The sequence below is a fragment of the Streptopelia decaocto genome (genome assembly GCF_964273445.1).
Source record: "Streptopelia decaocto genome assembly, chromosome: 3".
Taxonomy (NCBI): Eukaryota; Metazoa; Chordata; class Aves; order Columbiformes; family Columbidae; genus Streptopelia; species Streptopelia decaocto.
Window position 1 is genome coordinate 18,550,191 of NC_138656.1, and position 17,232 is coordinate 18,567,422.

General features: G+C 37.3%; 1 protein-coding gene across 9 annotated transcripts in view; it reads left to right on the forward strand.

Annotated features, from left to right (window-relative positions):
- The window catches only part of CDC42BPA (CDC42 binding protein kinase alpha), a 198,037-nt gene that overhangs the window by 58,753 nt on the left and 122,052 nt on the right, over nucleotides 1-17,232 (forward strand). For all 9 annotated transcript variants that reach the window (XM_082049753.1, XM_082049755.1, XM_082049754.1 and 6 more), the window contains exons 3-6: nucleotides 1,114-1,205; nucleotides 7,499-7,582; nucleotides 12,084-12,179; nucleotides 16,888-17,036. In XM_082049753.1, the coding sequence (XP_081905879.1) occupies nucleotides 1,114-1,205; nucleotides 7,499-7,582; nucleotides 12,084-12,179; nucleotides 16,888-17,036 (421 nt within the window). The remainder of the gene's footprint in view (nucleotides 1-1,113; nucleotides 1,206-7,498; nucleotides 7,583-12,083; nucleotides 12,180-16,887; nucleotides 17,037-17,232) is intronic.

Consider the following 17,232-nt stretch of genomic DNA (forward strand, 5'->3'; position numbering starts at 1 on the left):
GGTCCCTGTGCCATGAAACTGTAAACTAAAAAGGTTTTCGTGGGCCATGTCAAATGGCTGCCTTGCCATGTGTGGTTTTTATTTCTTTCTTGATTCATGTATGTGATGGTCAGTGCCTTGTCTGTTACAGAAATACTGACCTTGTCTTAGAGGTGTGAAACTGTGGGTGAAGTGTCTGATTTTGCTTGTTTAGGATCATTGAGGAAGACTTACTGCCTTTGAGCCAGAAATTGGTCTAAACATTTTCTGAGACTTATTCCAGTCCTCTGCATACCGTGTTACGCAGCCTTCTTTTCTGAGCAACTTTCATGAACCTTATTTCTGAAGCTTCTCTTTTTAGTAATTAATTTAATTTGTGTAAAGCTTTAAACATGATTTAAAAACAATTATTTTTTAAAGAACTGATTTTCCTGCTTAATCATTTAAAGTTTTGTGTGGGTTTTTTTCCTTTTTTATCAAAAGTTGTGTTATGTGTTTTTTGATGTAGTGTTATCAGTAACTTGGATGTTTTACATGTGTGCAAAGAGCAAGTATTAGTGAACCCAGACTGATCAGTTGTTAATGCTAAATGGGGCTGGAAGAGGGGAACAGTCCTGATTCTGTTTCACTGCAAAGAACACTGGGATTACCTGGCTGGAATACAATACCTTACTTTACTTACTGCTTTCAAAGATATTATAAAACAGGGGAAAAAGGAAAAGGAAAATGAAGTTTAAGTTTATACACATGGGGGCTTTCTACTGAATGTGTTAATAGTGTCTTGAGTACAACCGTTCTTGTTTCCAGAAGCCAAGAATTGACTATTAAGTATCCCCTATCTTGAAGAAGTGGTCTCCAAAAATATTGCATGATACATCATCCACGCCAATATTACCCTACCAGTTATCATTCATCAACATTGTAATTTTTCATTGAATATGATATTGTTTTGCTGTTTGGCAGAGAAATTAATATTGTCAAAAGTGAACTTTTCAGGGCTCTCGCTACATCTGTTTTATGTTACTGTTACCTTGTTGGGTGCTGTGGGGTTTTTTTATTTGTTTGTTGGGGTTTTTTGTGTGTGGTGTGGTTTTTGTTGTTGTTTTAAATGATTGATATTTTCCTTTGTTTCAGCCAAACCTTTTACGTCTAAAGTGAAACAGATGAGACTACATAAAGAAGATTTTGAAATCCTGAAGGTGATTGGTCGAGGAGCCTTTGGGGAGGTATGTATGTGAAGGAGGTGTAAGGAGGAGTTTGAATAATGTTCTTCGAAATCTGCAGCACTGAGACAGTTAATAGCAATACACTGATGTAGGAGTTTTTGCATTATTTAGGCATAATGGACATTGTAGGCCCACCTCACGTTTGATCCAAGTATGTTTTGATTTATACGTTCTTTGACAGCTCTTTTTAAGTCTCTCAAATTTTGAGAGAAGGCAAGTAAGTTCACATGGATTAACAGGCCATATTTCATCTGTCTGATGATAAATCATTTGCTTGACTGTAATTCTTTCTAGTCAGCAGGTAGAGGCCAGTGAGTTACTGATGGTACAAAGATCTAGCCATTTCTCATCATTTTAATAACTAAATAGTCTGAAGGTAGTTTTCAGCAACTTAAATAGCCACATATTGATATTGACATTCTAAGAACACAGAGAAACTCTCTATTCCTGTCACTTTGTTTTGTATTTTTAACAAATGTTTGAATGTTTTTCCTGCATTACTTTTAAAGACTTTAGCGAATGTTAGTTTCTTTTTCAGTTGTCAAGTACTGCTATCGAACTATACACATTTTGCTGCTTCCAGTTAAGCCAGTTCTTATTTGAAGTCATCAAACAATGCTGTTGTTCACCAGTTTTTACACTAGACATGTCAGATTATATAGGTTGAGGAAGCTTGAATAAGATAAATGCTAGCTTTCTTCCCCTTCTTAATTACATTAGTTGCATGTGCATAGTGTACATAGAATGAGCAACCTAATGTAAAACAGTGCCTTGAATTTTTGATAGCCAAATAGTGGGGATAGTATGTTAAGCTTCTGCACAAGATGTTCCATACTGCCTGAAAATGTGTGAACTGAAACCCAAAGTAGTAGAAAAAGAAGATTTTTTTTTTTTTTTTTTTTTTTTGAGCAATGTCTTAAATGCTTTTGGAACTGGAAGTTGTTTTGATATTGCTTTAGTGTTGTGGTTTTGTGGGTTTTTTGGTTTTTTTTTTTGTTCCTTCCCCAGTTGCCTTCAGTATGAGAGTATCTCTGGAGGTGCTATGGCATGTGACAGAGGAAAGCTGTTTTCAAGTTCGCTTGCATGTTTGCATCATGTGAAAATTAGTCTGGTTATGGAAGAGCAGACTTCTATGGGTAGTGTGTAAGGAACAGGATTTTTTTACTGTAGTGTATGTCACTACATTCTCTTGATGATGCCTACGTGCAAATATCATCATTAGGCAACTGTAAAAATAACAATCAGAGAGTAGTATTTATTTAGCTACTTCATCACTTTTGGTTGGTTTTGCTCCATCTGGGGTAATGCTTCTTTATAAAAGAGACCAAAGGCTGAAGTTACTCATGGATTGTTTATCTTTAGTGTGAACCTCTGCCACAAAGAGAATGTTGTGTTCTCCATTTTGATGTAAACACTTCTGCTTAAAACATCAGCTTTTCTCACTGCTACTGTGGTAGTTGCAGCTGAGTTAATGTCCAAGTTGTGTAAAACGTAACAAAAATCAGTGATGTGGGTGCTTTCTTGTCAGAAGAATCATATGTGAAACCTACCTTATTGTGTTTTTAAGAGAAGTAACTTTTGCCTGGTAGATCGGCATCAAACTCCCCAGCAGCTAAACCACAAAAACCCTGTAGTTCTCTCTCAGGAAGCTTATTTGTGGTGAATCATCCCATGAATGGTGAGACCATAAGTTTTCCCCATCATCTTCTGGGGACAGTCTGTGTAATTGATTAGTTCTCCTAGTTTAGGAACAGTGTTTCTTTCTAATTCCTTACCTGAGAAAGATAGCATGACTCTACTTAATTGTCAAAATATTCAGTGATGGGAAAGCTGTCAGTGAGGATGATTGGTTTTTTATGTTCTTAAAGTAGGACTTAATAATATTTGTAAGGATATAGGTTACATTTTATTAATAGCTTAAAGAAGACAAGTTTCAAGGCCTACACAGATGTTTTTTCTAAGAAAACAAGCTATTTATGAAATTAATAATTTTCCTTTAAAATAACCAATAAATATCCAAGCAAGGTCGAAAAAAGGATCACCAAATTTTACTGCTACTTAAGCCACCAAAAACTGTATTAATATTAAATTGCAAAATACTTGTAACGATTCAGTGGACTACAGTAGTTTACTGAGACAGATTAAGAAATCTGGAAGAATGTATTTTCTTTCCAGCAAACTCTAAATGAGACCAAGGTTACTGGGAGGAGTAATTTTTGATTCCTGAATCAACATAATTCTGAAATTCTCTAGACTACAAAGTTAGTGCACGTTTTCTTTGGCACAGGCTCAGACTTGTTCTTATTTTGATTCTACACTACTCAATTTCTCCAATTTGCATAGTCAAGAAATATTTCCCTTTTTGTTTTTACAAGTTTGATGGAGATAAAAGTAGTTTAAACTAGTTATTGCTTATAACTGTAAGAGTTCATTGTTCCTAGTTTTCTTTTTCTCCTTACCCTGCTTGCTGCCAGTTTGCGAATGTTTCCTTTTTGTCAAATTAATGACATGCCCCCTTCCCTCTTCATGCATACATTTACTTATTTAACATTTTATGTGAGAGAGTGCTGTCTTTTGAAAACACAGATGTTTTGCTTGGAGGAGGAGGATTATCCTGGTAAAATTAATAACGTGGGCATCAAGTGTTTCATTGTGCTGGCTTCAGGCAGCGTGGTTTGAAAAACTTAACAAACAACTCTAAACAAGACGACTTTAAACTTGGGAGTTGAAGAATGCGGGGAGGAAAGGTGAAGCAACTGGGCAACAGCTCTTAGCGGTGCCTGCGCACAGTGTAAAAGTGCAGCTTATTCAAGGTTCTAGCTAATACTGAAATTTTCACTTCATTCTGGTTTTTGCTTAACAAAAAATGAGAAAACTTCAGGGCTTCAGTGCTTGCTTATGCAAGCAAATATGATGCCATTATGCTGGTGATGTTTTGAAGATGGTGAATTTTGTAGCTCTGAGAGCTAGTTAGTTACTTCTAAACTTTGAAGAGTAACATTCCTTCTGCCTGTTTCTGGAGGGTTGCCCTCTCTTGATGAACAAGACAACCAATGCTGAATTTTCTTTTATTGTTGTTTTTACTTCAATTTTATTAGCTTCTGGTTTAGCTTTTTCTTTGATAAGGCTGTTGCTTTTTAAGCAAAGGAAACGTGCAGACATGTACAGTAGAGACGAGTAGGGGAGTTGGGGCGGAAGGTGTCTGACAGCATGCCAGACTGCGCTGCCGTTTGTGGGAAATATGGAAAACTGTTGGAAGAATGGGAAAAAAAACCCATCTGACTAAACCAAGATGTTTACATCAGCACATACCAATCATTTTTTGTTGGGCTGCTCACAGGAGCATATAAATTTTTAAAAACCCCAACCTTTAAAAGTCCAATTTTAAGAAATTCCAGTAGCAAAACACTTCAGGGTAACTAGACAGAAATAATTACTCTTTCTTCTGTCTTGACAGCATCACTGGGGAAGGGAAATCAAAACAGCACTCTAGGTGTATTTGGGCTTTTATGTACATAGTATATACCTCTGTGTGTGTATGTAAACACTGCCTGGGTCTGTAATCATGTTTCTGAATATTTCGTTACAATTAGAAACTGCATCAAAGGGCTCATTGCTGAAGTGTCAGGTTTCTTTTTCACAGTCCTGAAATAAGCGTTTTAGAATGTACTTTCATGAAGCACTGAGACATCCCTAAAAAGATGCTGTGATGGCAGAAAAATGATGTTTGTGATCTTTGTGTGTGTGTGTGTGTGTGTGGTGGTTATTGATACGGAATAACATGAATGGCTTTCACAGACTAAAAGACTGCTTCTGACTGATGGCAAACGCAGCTGCTAAACCTGAGTCTGTACTTGTTCGTTAGTCACTCTTCAATAGTACGCCACGTTCACAGAAGGTACAAGCCCTTGATGTTGTCGTTGAAGGCCTGAGCTCCAGCTGTTCACCAGAGGCAGTGTTGTAGCTCTTTTGGTGGTGTCCAAGCCAATGCTGGATAGGAGACTACAAATTTAGAGAGCTGTGCAATTAGCCTGTGTCTTTCAATAACCAAATCTTTTGTAGCATAACACAGCATTTCACTGAGTATGCTACAGGCAAGAAATTAAATCCTGAAGTTGGACTTAAAATATATGTATGATCTTATGCCTCTGGCTGCCTGTACTACAATGGTTAATGATGGGGAACAACTTATTTTTCATGCTGGGCAGCAGCAGTCTCATCAGCTCTAGGGCCAACCTATTAATTTTTCCCAACAACAGTTGCAAAACCCTCAAAGGCATTTAGGGCAGAATTATATTGTAGCTCCATACCCATTGCATCATGCAGAAGAGGGTCCCTGTCATCTAAGATAATGATCCAGTTTGAACTCTGACTAGTCTCAGGGTTAAGGATTTCTCCTCCTGCCATTTCTCGTTAGAAATCGGTACAGATACGAGTTTCAAGTTAGCTTTAGCTAGTGAAGTAAAAGGAGACTCAAGATTCAAATTGCATTGTGGGTTATGTATCACTGTGAGGATTCATTTTCTCTCCTAAGGAAACTTGTGATGCTTGGTCTTGGGTTACCTTGCACAGAAGAGTAGACATTCTTTATGAATTAAAATTAGATTATAGTCTAAAGTAACAGTTTTTGTGGTTTTTTTTAAATCTAAAAGTGCCTTGAGAGATCCCTAGTCTGGACTTGAACCTCAGTTTTTATGCATGAGGTAGCCTTTAAAAATTTCAGTTCATAAACTAGTTTAAACAAGTAGATGTGGTACCTTTCTGTCTCTCTCCTTTTTTTTGATCCCTGTCCCGGCCCCAAAAGGCAGCAGTGTCAGGCACAGGGTTGATAATGTATTGCTGCATATAGGGGAAGCGACAGCTGCTTCGTCTATGAATGTATAGCTAAGCAAGAGGCACACTTTCAGATATGGTTTAGTTTGGACATCTCAGTATTGCAATCCTTCAACATGCGCTTTTGCCATGTTAATGAAGCTGCTGCAGCTGATGACACATTTGAAGATGGTTGTAAACGGTTTGCATGACACTTTCTTCAAACTGTCTGATCCTGTATTTCCTTTTCTATTATCGCTGTCTTCACACATAGCTGGTTTACTGATTATGAAAGAGGTGGAGGGAATGTAGGATTCATCCTCAGTATTTTTTTGTCACTGGCCTGCAGGGTGAAGATGATGATAATCTGTGTGACAGCATGTTGGTTTATAAGCAGATGCACACAGGAATAAACTGTTATCTCCTTAAGCCTTAAGATTTGTTTGAAAGGGAAGAGGCAGAACGAGATAGTTGGCAAATGGTTGCTAAAATATATTGATTGTTCAACTTTCCTATAACTGGGATAGTAATGTAGTAGTGTGGTCTTGTTCTGATCAGCAGCTCTGAGGCTGTGGCAGATTCATGGCCGTTCTGGGTAGGACACTTAGCTTTCCATACCCAGAAAAGTTTGAACTGTGAAAACACGTTTGTGTAAATGTCTTCCCTCCCTTTTTCCTAAAAATACTCCATGTTAGCTTTTGTTATAGCTAACCAACGCTATAATGTTCTCAGAAAAGGACTGTGTCAGTTGGTTTCGTTAATACATTATTACATAGACCTATGGTATCTAATGCTTCAGAAGCAATGAGAGGAGGGGGGGCCTGTGTTTCCTAGGTTTCACTTCTCTAGAAAATGTGGATTTCACTGTTTCCCTGCCACCAACAACAAGCATGATAAAGAACTCTTTGACCTTCAGGTGGAAAAATATGAATTAATACTTTATTATATCTTTGAAGAAAGTGTGGTGCATTATTTGAAATGAAGGCAGAAGTTCTGTGGCAAACCTACAATCTAATTGTGTCTAAAACCTAAAGTATGTTGTTTATTTTGTTTTAGAAACTACTACATTGTTGTCTTTTCTTAATGGTTCTGTCGTTTAAATTATTGTGTAGGACTGTAAGGATAAGTGCAAGAACATAAAGCATACAGCTAGTGGTAGTTTCATGACAGTACGATTGTGCAAGAAATGTGAGGGTGAGAAATACCATTGTTCATCGACAGTTACCGAGAAAAAATGATACACAATGAAAGTGTGATACACAGTGAAAGCTTAAAACAGACTTGGAACTTTTGCAGAATAAACATCCTGTACTGTTGTGATCTTAATCTTTCTTGATGGTGATGGTGTAGTGTGGTGTGGATAGTAAAGCTAAGTGTCCAGAACACTGAAGAAAAAACCCCCAAACCCACAAGTTTTCATAATAATTAAAACATGCTTTTTAATATTTTAACTTATTTATCTATTCATTTCCCTTTTCCAGGTTGCAGTAGTAAAACTGAAGAATGCAGATAAGGTTTTTGCCATGAAGATACTTAATAAGTGGGAGATGCTGAAGAGAGCTGAAGTAAGATCACAGAAATGTTTTCTGTAATCATGTACCCTCTTACTGTGCTGAACTGTTACTTCCCTTTCCACAAGACTCTGTACGTATAGAGGGATTGAAGAGGTGCTTCAATGCTTACTGACAATATGACGATTAATACTAAAATAAGCTTAAAGCAGTTCATCGTAAGGGTTCAAATGGCATGGAATCTGGACTTAGGTGGGGCTGGATGTTTTAAGCGTTATACCTTTGTTTTGTAGTTGCCCAAGAATTACCAACTATACAAGCAATCTTTTAATGCATTTATTCCAGCTAAGTTTGTAGTCTTTGGCAAGTACTTCGCATGCTGAAAGGTAATTACTGAGCAATAACTCACCAGGCCTATTAGTTGATCAATAGTTAGAGCTTAGTCTGTTTGTAGATTGAAAAAAAGCAAAGATAAAATTAATTCTAGTGCATATTTCATAAAAATGTCTGTCTGCAAAAGTTTGTGATGGAAAGTTCCTCACTAAAGCTTGAGTCCATTCTATGTTCTGGAAAAGGTGGACCAGCTCTCTCACTAGCCCTGCTTTGCCTTGGGTTCCTGCTTTCATTGCACGCCTCCACTCTTCATAGAATTCTCAATACATTTCTCTGTATTCCTTTGGAAAGAACCTTACAAAATGCAGTGTACACCTGAAGACTTGTTTATTGATTTTAAACAGAACATGTCTCTAACTCTTTAAATTGCTTTGAAATTCTTCATCTATACATACTAAAAATAAACATCCTAAAAATAAACTCATAAAAACATAGCTCAGTGTCTTACACGTACAAACTTACTTTGGCTGTTGGCTTTGCTTTAGTTTGGAGAGTGTGAGCACCATCTTGGCGTCTCTTCCAACTTGTCTGGTCATATTATGTCCAACCTTAGTTTTTGTTTGAGACTGCTACTTTGCTACTACTCTCAGACAATTTCTGCATTTATGTTTTAATTATATCGTCATAGGAAATGAGATCAATGGGAAACCATCACACTTAAAAAAAAAAAATAAAAGTATCCAGACAAATTAAAGCCAATTTCTGATCTGCGTACATCCTGTCTCTTTTAATGAACATGTTATCACATTAAGAAATAGAAATGGCATGCAGATTGTGGTTAGATGTACACAATGTGTTTCCTCTTTGTCCAGAAATTATTCAGATACCGAGCAATCTGGTATTAGTCTCGACACAAAGAGGTGTTTCTCTCCAAGACAGATGTCATTAGTGTAAACTTTATTATTTCAGACCAGAAATAAAGTTCCACTTTATTTTTAAATGCACCCTTTTAAAGTCAGTTTAAAAGCTATTTCTTTCCATTAAAATACAGTTATAAATAGGTTTGAAAGATTTTTCTCTCTATGCAAGGTATTAAAAATACTCTTCCCATGGGTCCAGCTGAATTTCTGGAGGTCTCTACCATTAGCCTAAAAAGAATTACAGCTCTGTTTTTCCATGTATTTGTAACCCATGGATATACAGTGAAAGAGAACTGTCTGGAGTGAAAATGCATTACAAAGTGTGACCTCCAACAACTGCAACCTGTCATTTTTAAATGTTGATGAACGATTTTCACTTGTTAGTACTGCTAGGAAAAATGACCTATTTTGGCTCTGTTAGCAATGTGCTGTGGTAACACCAAATTACGCAGGAAAATCATGCAGTCCAGAAATGCAAGACAAGCATATAGGTAGGTGTATACCTAAATGGCAGGAATACGTTGTTCATATACTGCTGTATCAACTCTGCGGAAAGTGGGAGTCATTTGAAAAAACACGGGAGGAGTATGTACTCAAAAAGAGGCTTGTGAATGCCAGGTTAAAGTTGATGACTGCAAGCTCTGAGAGTAATCGTATGCAAAAACTTGGTTACAATAAAATTACACAGGTTGCGAGGTCAGCGTTCACTTTTTGTGTTATAAAGAGCATGAGTTTTCCAAATACTTGCCACTGTTGAAAGCTCTGAGACATGAGCGGACGTTTCCAGGTACTCCTTGTATCAGTAGTGTCGGACAACTTGAGGTTACATGCCCAGACCTGTTACCCTGGGTGCTGACAGTCACTTACAGCTCCGCGTGTGCTCAGGAGAGACCGGGACAAACAGTGTGCAGTGTGGAAGCTGTCAGCGCGCATGGGAGGTGCTGACTCTGAGCTGTGAAGACATGAGCACCAAATAGCCGGGCAGCCGGCATTCTTTGCTGATTGAAGGCTATGATAAGAGCATGGATGCAGTCAAAGTGCTAAGTTGGCTTTGCTGTGACAGAGAGTTGGATCAGATGACCTCTGGAGGCCTCCACCAACGGTTCAAGGAGTGGAAGATGAAGTGTAATGTTGAAAACAATGAAAGGCACAAAAAAAAAAAAATCTTCATTTTAAAAAAGCTTAATTGAAATATGTTACATTAGTTACAAGAACCACTGCTACCAGCTTTTTTTTTTTTTTTTTTTTTTTTTTAATGAATTAATGTAAAGCCCATGAACCATTTAGACTCTGTTACTGTCTTACTTGTGATCTACTGTGGTTGTATCTGTTGCTGTCAGCTCCAGGCATGCTGCCTGGAGGTGAGTGTCTAGAGTGCTCAAGGGTTGCATGGTGTTCGGTTAAATCATGGCAAAAACAAGTGAAATTATATAAACTCTCTAGTAACTAATACTGTGAATTGTGTCATAACAAGTAGAGAAACTAAGTGTCATTTATGCTTGCGAAAACAAGAGTTCATGGTATCTGTCTCTGCAATATGTCAAGAGTTTGCAAACAAGGAAGGAAAAAAAATCAAGCTAAAGCACAGAACAGCTTTTCTTCCTTCTGAAGATCATCCTTTCTCCTTCTCCCACCGTGAAGTCCATTTTTCATTTAGTAACCTTTGGAGGTATTTGTTTAAAGTATGTTTTGGTGGCATTGTTGGGAGGTGTTTTTTTGTTTGTTTTTTGTTTGTTGTTGTTGTTGTTTGTTTGTTTGTTTGTTTTTGTTTTGCCTCAAATTTCACTGATGTATCTCATCCATTGTACTATGATTACTACATTTGTTTTTCCTGCTCTGCAATTATTCTTACTCACCAAAACAAGACTTGGTGTGCTTTATTTGCTTGGAGGAGGGACTTATTTCTGCTCTGTTTTTACTGCGTGTATTTGTGTGCATAGCTCAATCTAAAATAATATTTCGCTTTTCGTTCTTCACTATCCAAATCTCACCACTAACAATGACCATGTCAGAGTTCTGGTATTTGCCTATTGTTTTTGGAAATGAAATTGAAAAAAATAAAAAGGTTTGGATTTCCTTTAAATTGAGCTGTCTCCTAAGATGGAAGAGATAGAGCATGGTTCAAATCGATGCAACATCTTTGTGAATTAGCAGAGTGTGCTGAAAGAGATTAAGGTCTATGGTTTTTCTCTAACTCCCCATCTGCCTTCTAAGTAGACCCCATACAATTATTATTCTTTCTGTTACACTGTCTTTTTGAACTTTTTCTGAACAAAATTGCATGTTGGCTTTGCTATTTGGTACCTTTTGTTTTCTCATGGTATTCACTTCAGAACTCAGTCCTTTGAAAACACTTACCATAGTTCTTTGCTATGGTTTCTCTTTGGCTTCTTGTCTGTTTGCTCATTTGCTTTCATCATTCTGCAAAGCTGTCAGGGCAGGCTGCAAGACCTCAGTTGAATTACCTGCCTTGCTGCTTTCCCCTTGGCTATTTTCCTCACATTTTATCTTATTTAGTTTAATACCAGCCTGTGTTCTCCTTCTTCTCTTAGGTATTCCTTAGCATTTCTAGACAGTTATTGTTCCTCCTCTGTTCCTCTTGCTATGAAGGCACCTTTTACCTCCTGTGTTTCTTTCCGATATATTCAGGGGAGGGTCCTCCTGGATATCTTATCAGCAGCTTATATCTGGCAAGAGCAATATTCAATTCTGTCCTACTTCTCCTGAGCAAAAAGTGTGGTGAATATCCCAGCTGGTTAACTATTACGAAATTATGACTACATGGAAGTTATTGGCAGCTGCTTTCAAATGAAAAGAAGAACCTTGCTTATGTGAAAATTCAAGTGTAAAGCTGGGCTTAAGACATGATGAGATAAAACAATGACGCAAGACTCCAGATTCTAGCTCTTCAACTCCTAGTGCAGTTATATATGCCATTATTACTGATTGTTTTCTTCAGTCTTATATTGCTGTTCTGTCATTACTGACACTTGATTTCAATATCTGTATATACAGAAAAGTTAAGATTTTTTGACAATGGGAAGCAGCACCTTATTTCTCTCTCTGCATTACTTAACAATATAGAGGTGTACAACTGTTTAAATTTGAAGAAGGTAGTCTTTTCTGATACTTAATTTTTCATAGATTTTGGCATGTTTGGAGGGTGTAGCAAATGACATGTCAACTGAGAGGCAATTTTAAATATTTTTCCCCAAAATAAAGTGTTAGAAAACAGAGTCAACTTGCAAAATGTGTTTCTTCATGTATTTTACTTAAAGCCTTGTTATTTTTCTCCCCTTCAGACAGCCTGTTTTCGAGAAGAGAGAGATGTGTTAGTGAATGGAGATAACCAGTGGATCACAACATTACATTATGCATTCCAGGATGAAAACTATTTAGTGAGTGTTGCTTTTATATTTATATGGATGGAAATGCAGATTCTTGGTTGTGGTTTGAGACAGAAAAATACTTCTTTTATTTGTTGATTTAGTGTTCTGGACCGTACAGACTATGTGAGGATCTGTGATTTTGTGCATAAGATTCTGAAGGATGCAGAGTGGTCAGAAACTTAAAGTTTTGCTAGAAATATCTTAGAAATGCAGCTTTGTTTTCTAAACCACTCACATTTGTTGATGAATCTTGGTCTGTCTGCATCTTCTTTCTTATAATTTGTTACTCCACTTAAATTGGATCCATAAAAATGCACTTACTAACATAAATGTTCTGTTTGACGTTATTTTTTGTGATTAATATTGCTGATTACTGTTGTACAGTTAGAAATAGGGAGTAGCTCCATTCTGATTGGCCTTTGCTTTTTAGAGAACTTAAACCCACTAAATGTCATAAAATAATAACATGTTCTTGCAGCATGGAAGAATGCCACTGAATGTTCATAAATAAGAGTTGGAAGCTGTAACTGTAGATTAAAGTCTCTTTAACATTTAATATGACTTAGTTTTCCAGTATTTTGAAAGACTTGCAAGAAGAAGTTAATGTGAGGAAAAAGTGCCAATTTTCTATGAAATCTTTCCCACTTAAAATACGTTTTGATCATGGTACAGTTTCGGTAATATTTATGCCTGAAGACAACTACTACACATTAATAGATTTTGTTTATTTGGGTTTTATTGCCCTCTGATTTTGATTCTATATCATCAGTAAGTTCTAATGTTTTCTTAAAAATCTAATATGCAGACATAATCTTTTTTTGCCCAATGTGTCCAATAAAAGAAGCGCTATACGTGGAATTCTTGCACAATATTGCCAGTTTCCTTATTTTCACCAAGCACAGAGCAGCCTCTGTTCTTTACCTTTGATAGTCTACTAAACAAGAGCTGGTTCTGCAGCCTACTGGGGAAAATACCAGTAATACTGTTTTTCATCATTTTAGTGTGAATGTATCGCTAGTTTCTATGTGCTTTTTATTGAAGTAAAATATTAAAAAAGTGGCCTTTAAAAAACATCTGTGTAGACTGAGCAGTAGATGTCGTTGAGCAGTGGGTGTTGTTTACCTTGACTTTAGTAATGCTTTTGACACTGTCTGCCATAACAACATCATAGGCTGACAAAGCATGCGTTAAATGAACAACAGTGAGGTGGGTTGAAAATTGGCTGAACTGCTGTGCCCAGGTTATCATGGTCAGTTACATGAAGTCCAGCTGGAGGCCTGTCAGTGATGGTGTAACCCAGGGCTCAATACTGGGGCTGAAATCTTCATTAATGACCTGGACAATGGAATGGAATGCAGCCTTGGCACGTTTGCTGGTGATAAAAAGCTGGGAGAAGTGGCTGAGATGCCAGTTGGCTATGCTGTCATTCAGATAGACCTCGATGTGCTGGAGAACTGTGCAGAGGGAGGTCTCATGAAGACAAACAAAGGGAAATGCAGTGTCCTGCATCTGAGGAGGAATAACCTGGAGAAAAGGGGGCTGAGGGGAGACCTTCTTGCTCTCAACAACTACCTGAAAGGAGGTTGTAGCACGGAGGGTGTTGGTCTTTTCTCCCAAGTAACAAGCGACAGGACAAGAGGAAATGGCCTCAGGTTGTGCCAGGGAGGTTTAGATTGGATATTAGAAAAAATTTCTTCCTGGAAAGGGTTATCAGATGTTGGAACAGACTGCTCAGGGAACTGGTGGAGTCACCATCCCCGGAGGTGTTTAAAAGACATGTAGGCAAGGTTATTAGGGATGTGGTTTAGTGGAGTCAATGAACTTGAGGGTCTCTTCCAACCAAAATGATTCTGTAGTTCTGTGTGTAACTCCAGGCACCAGTACATGCTGGGTGCTGCAGGCTTGAGGTCCTGGAAGGTAACAAGCTGACCATAAGCCAGCAATGCACCGTCGCAGCAAAAAAGGCCAAGAGTATCCTGGGCCGCATTAGGAAAAGCATTGTCAGCAGGAAAGTGCAGGCCCTTCTGCTCTGCTCAGCCCTGGTACAGCTGCATCTGAAATAATGTGTCCAGTTCTGGCCTCCCCAGTGCAAAGGAGAGGTGGAGCTACTGGAGCAAGTGCAGTGGAAGGTTCGAAAGATAATAAAGGTACTGGAGCATCTTTCATAAAAGAAGAGGCTGAGAGAGCTGGGACACAAAATGAAACAAATCAAATTTTGTCTGAACACGAGAAGATTTTTTTTTTCCTGTGAGGGTGGTCAAATGCTGGAACAAGTTGCCTGGAGTGGTGGTGGAGTCTCCATCCTGAGAGTTACTCAAAACACAACTGGACACAGCACTTGTCATCCTGCGCTAGCTGACATTGCTTGAGCAGATGAGATTGGAGTAGATGATTTCAAGGGATCTCTTCCAATGTAAATGATTCTGTGATTTAGGATTAAATGCCAATGTTAAACTTCCATTAGTTATTAGAATTTACTATCCTTAAATCTGTGCTTTTTCCTTCTCTTGAAAGGATGGTGCTGTTGTACAGTCGTGTTTTGAGAAGTATTTGAGACTTGAATAGATCTGGATAATGGTGTGCATACAGAAAATATTTTAAAATATTATTATTTTTTTAAATTGTTTTTGAGATTTTGTTTGACATTGGAAGGGATGCTCTGCATTGACTGGAGTGTTTTATTAAACATTTAGTTGTTAAACTTAGCTTTGATTCTGATGCATGTGTTTAACTTCAAGTGCATGACTTAATACTGTGAGTTACAGTTTAAATGTTGGCATATTTGAGGAGTTGAGGGTTTCTTTGTGATTAGGCTAGTGTGTTGCTCTTGTAAAATGGGACGTGCAGGAGACTTCTGTGTTGTAAAAGCCAAAATTCCTTTATTTTGGTATATCCAGTTACTGGGTTGTACTGCTTTTAAAAATGCTGAAGAATGAGTGCAGAGATCCCACATCAGTTATGAGTATCTTAAGAGGGTTTTTTTTCAATGTACTTTCAAAGCAATAAGTTAAGCTCTTGCAGACCTCACTGTATAGTGTATCAGTTAATGAAAATTATGTTAAGTTCCAAAGGCTTAATGTATTTTCTAAAACTACAAAACATGAGAAGCTAATACTGTAGATCTTGTTTCAGAGGGAGCATAGGAGTGCCACTGAAGATATTTATCTTGTGTAAGGCTTGTGAGCATAATTTAAGAAGTTTACTATTCATGTCACAAAGCAACAGATGAAATTTTGAATGTCAGCACATTTAGAATTTAGCAGAAATGCATTTGATACTTTCTTCGCATGCTTGGAATCATTGAGGATGCCCAGGCTATTCTGTATCAAATTGTTAAAATCTTTGTTCATCACCTTTATTGTTATGGAAAGTATGAGGGAAAGAAAATGGCATGTAGGATTTCTATGTGCTTCACATCTTCCTTATAGCTGGTATAATTTTGCAGAATTCTTTACACACAATTTAATTTCTTTCTGAAGGTGGGAAACACTTGAACGAGGAGAACTAATTAGAAAAAGTCTCTTTAAGTTGCTTTACCAAAATTTTAAAGAATCAAATTGTGATATAGATTACTGCATCTTTAATATTTTTTATTACTTGGGATTCATTATACACTATTGTTAAAAATCTCTGCTTCAAATGTGGATGTGTTCTGCCTTCCTGGAAGCAGAGGTTGGAACTCTAGGCAAAATCTCTCAGACACTACATACTGTAGTGGGAAACTATTCCAATTAGTCTGTCCACAATGAAGTTTGAAAGTAACATCATAGCAAGGGGTGTTAAATTAGGTTGCTTATAATTAGTTTGTTAGATATTAGTTTGATTTTTTTTTTTTTATTTTTCTTTTCCCCATTTGCCCTTGCAGTTGCTGTTCCACAATTAAAACAAACTAAACTAAGATAAAAATACATTAATCATGAATTTCCCTTTTAGGTTTACTTTGTCCATTCATTTTGATCATGTCTCTAAAGGAAGTGGCATTTTGTTCTGTCATGGTAAAATGGAGAAAGGTTCTGATCTCTTCAAAGTCTTGGCATCTGATTCAATAGCAAGCAGGTTTTATGTTTCATTAATAAATCAGAAATCAAGTGTATTTTTCCCTATCAGTTCAGTTAGAGAAGGTGACACCTTCCACTGTATGTTGGCAGGTCCTGTGTTGTGCACAATGTCAACAATATCTGGAATTGTACCATGAGCCACTGGAAGTCTCTTAATCTTTACCATAATCTGAGTAGTCTGAAAACTTTATCTCCAATATTGTTTGTTTAATTGGAGAAGAAGATGGTAGGAAAAAACAGGAAGGGAAGCCTGGGAAATTGGAGCCCTTAAATCAGATCGCAAGTTAACACAAATGGTTTTGTTTTAATAGGTCTGTGCTTTAATCCTTTACTTTTGTATTCTATCGGAAGGTATTGTTTTTATAAGGGAATCCAGAGTATCTAAATATTTTATGTTTGGTGATGGGACAGTGGATGAAGCTGATACTGTTTTGTCGTGAAGTATAAATATGAAACATTCAAGTAGGTTAAATATTAAAATGAGGCTGAACCAGCTACTTTTTTCAGAACATTTAAGCATCTTGGTCTGCTTTTTTAATGCCTATAATAACTTTTGCAATAAATTAATTTTTGTGTTTGAATTAGTTTTTAGTCTCTGATTCTCTCAATAAATTATTTTCTCCCCCTCCCCGTCTTTACTTGTCATTCCCACTCCTTAGTACCTGGTTATGGATTACTATGTTGGAGGAGACCTGCTTACATTGCTCAGCAAGTTTGAGGACAGACTGCCTGAAGATATGGCTCGTTTTTATTTGGCTGAAATGGTGATAGCTATTGATTCCGTTCATCAGTTGCATTATGTTCACAGGTAAGTAATTTGAGCTCCAAATTCCTGTTGAAGTTACGTGGACTTACTTAATGGAGTGAAAATAATTCCTGTTAAAGAGTTCAAGCTGGTAACAAGTATTTGCTGTAATAGTAAGTGCGATAGAATTGAGCTGCCTGCATCTTGTGGTTATTGAGAACTGTTGCTGAACTTGTACCACGTGGTCAGAGACGTGAGT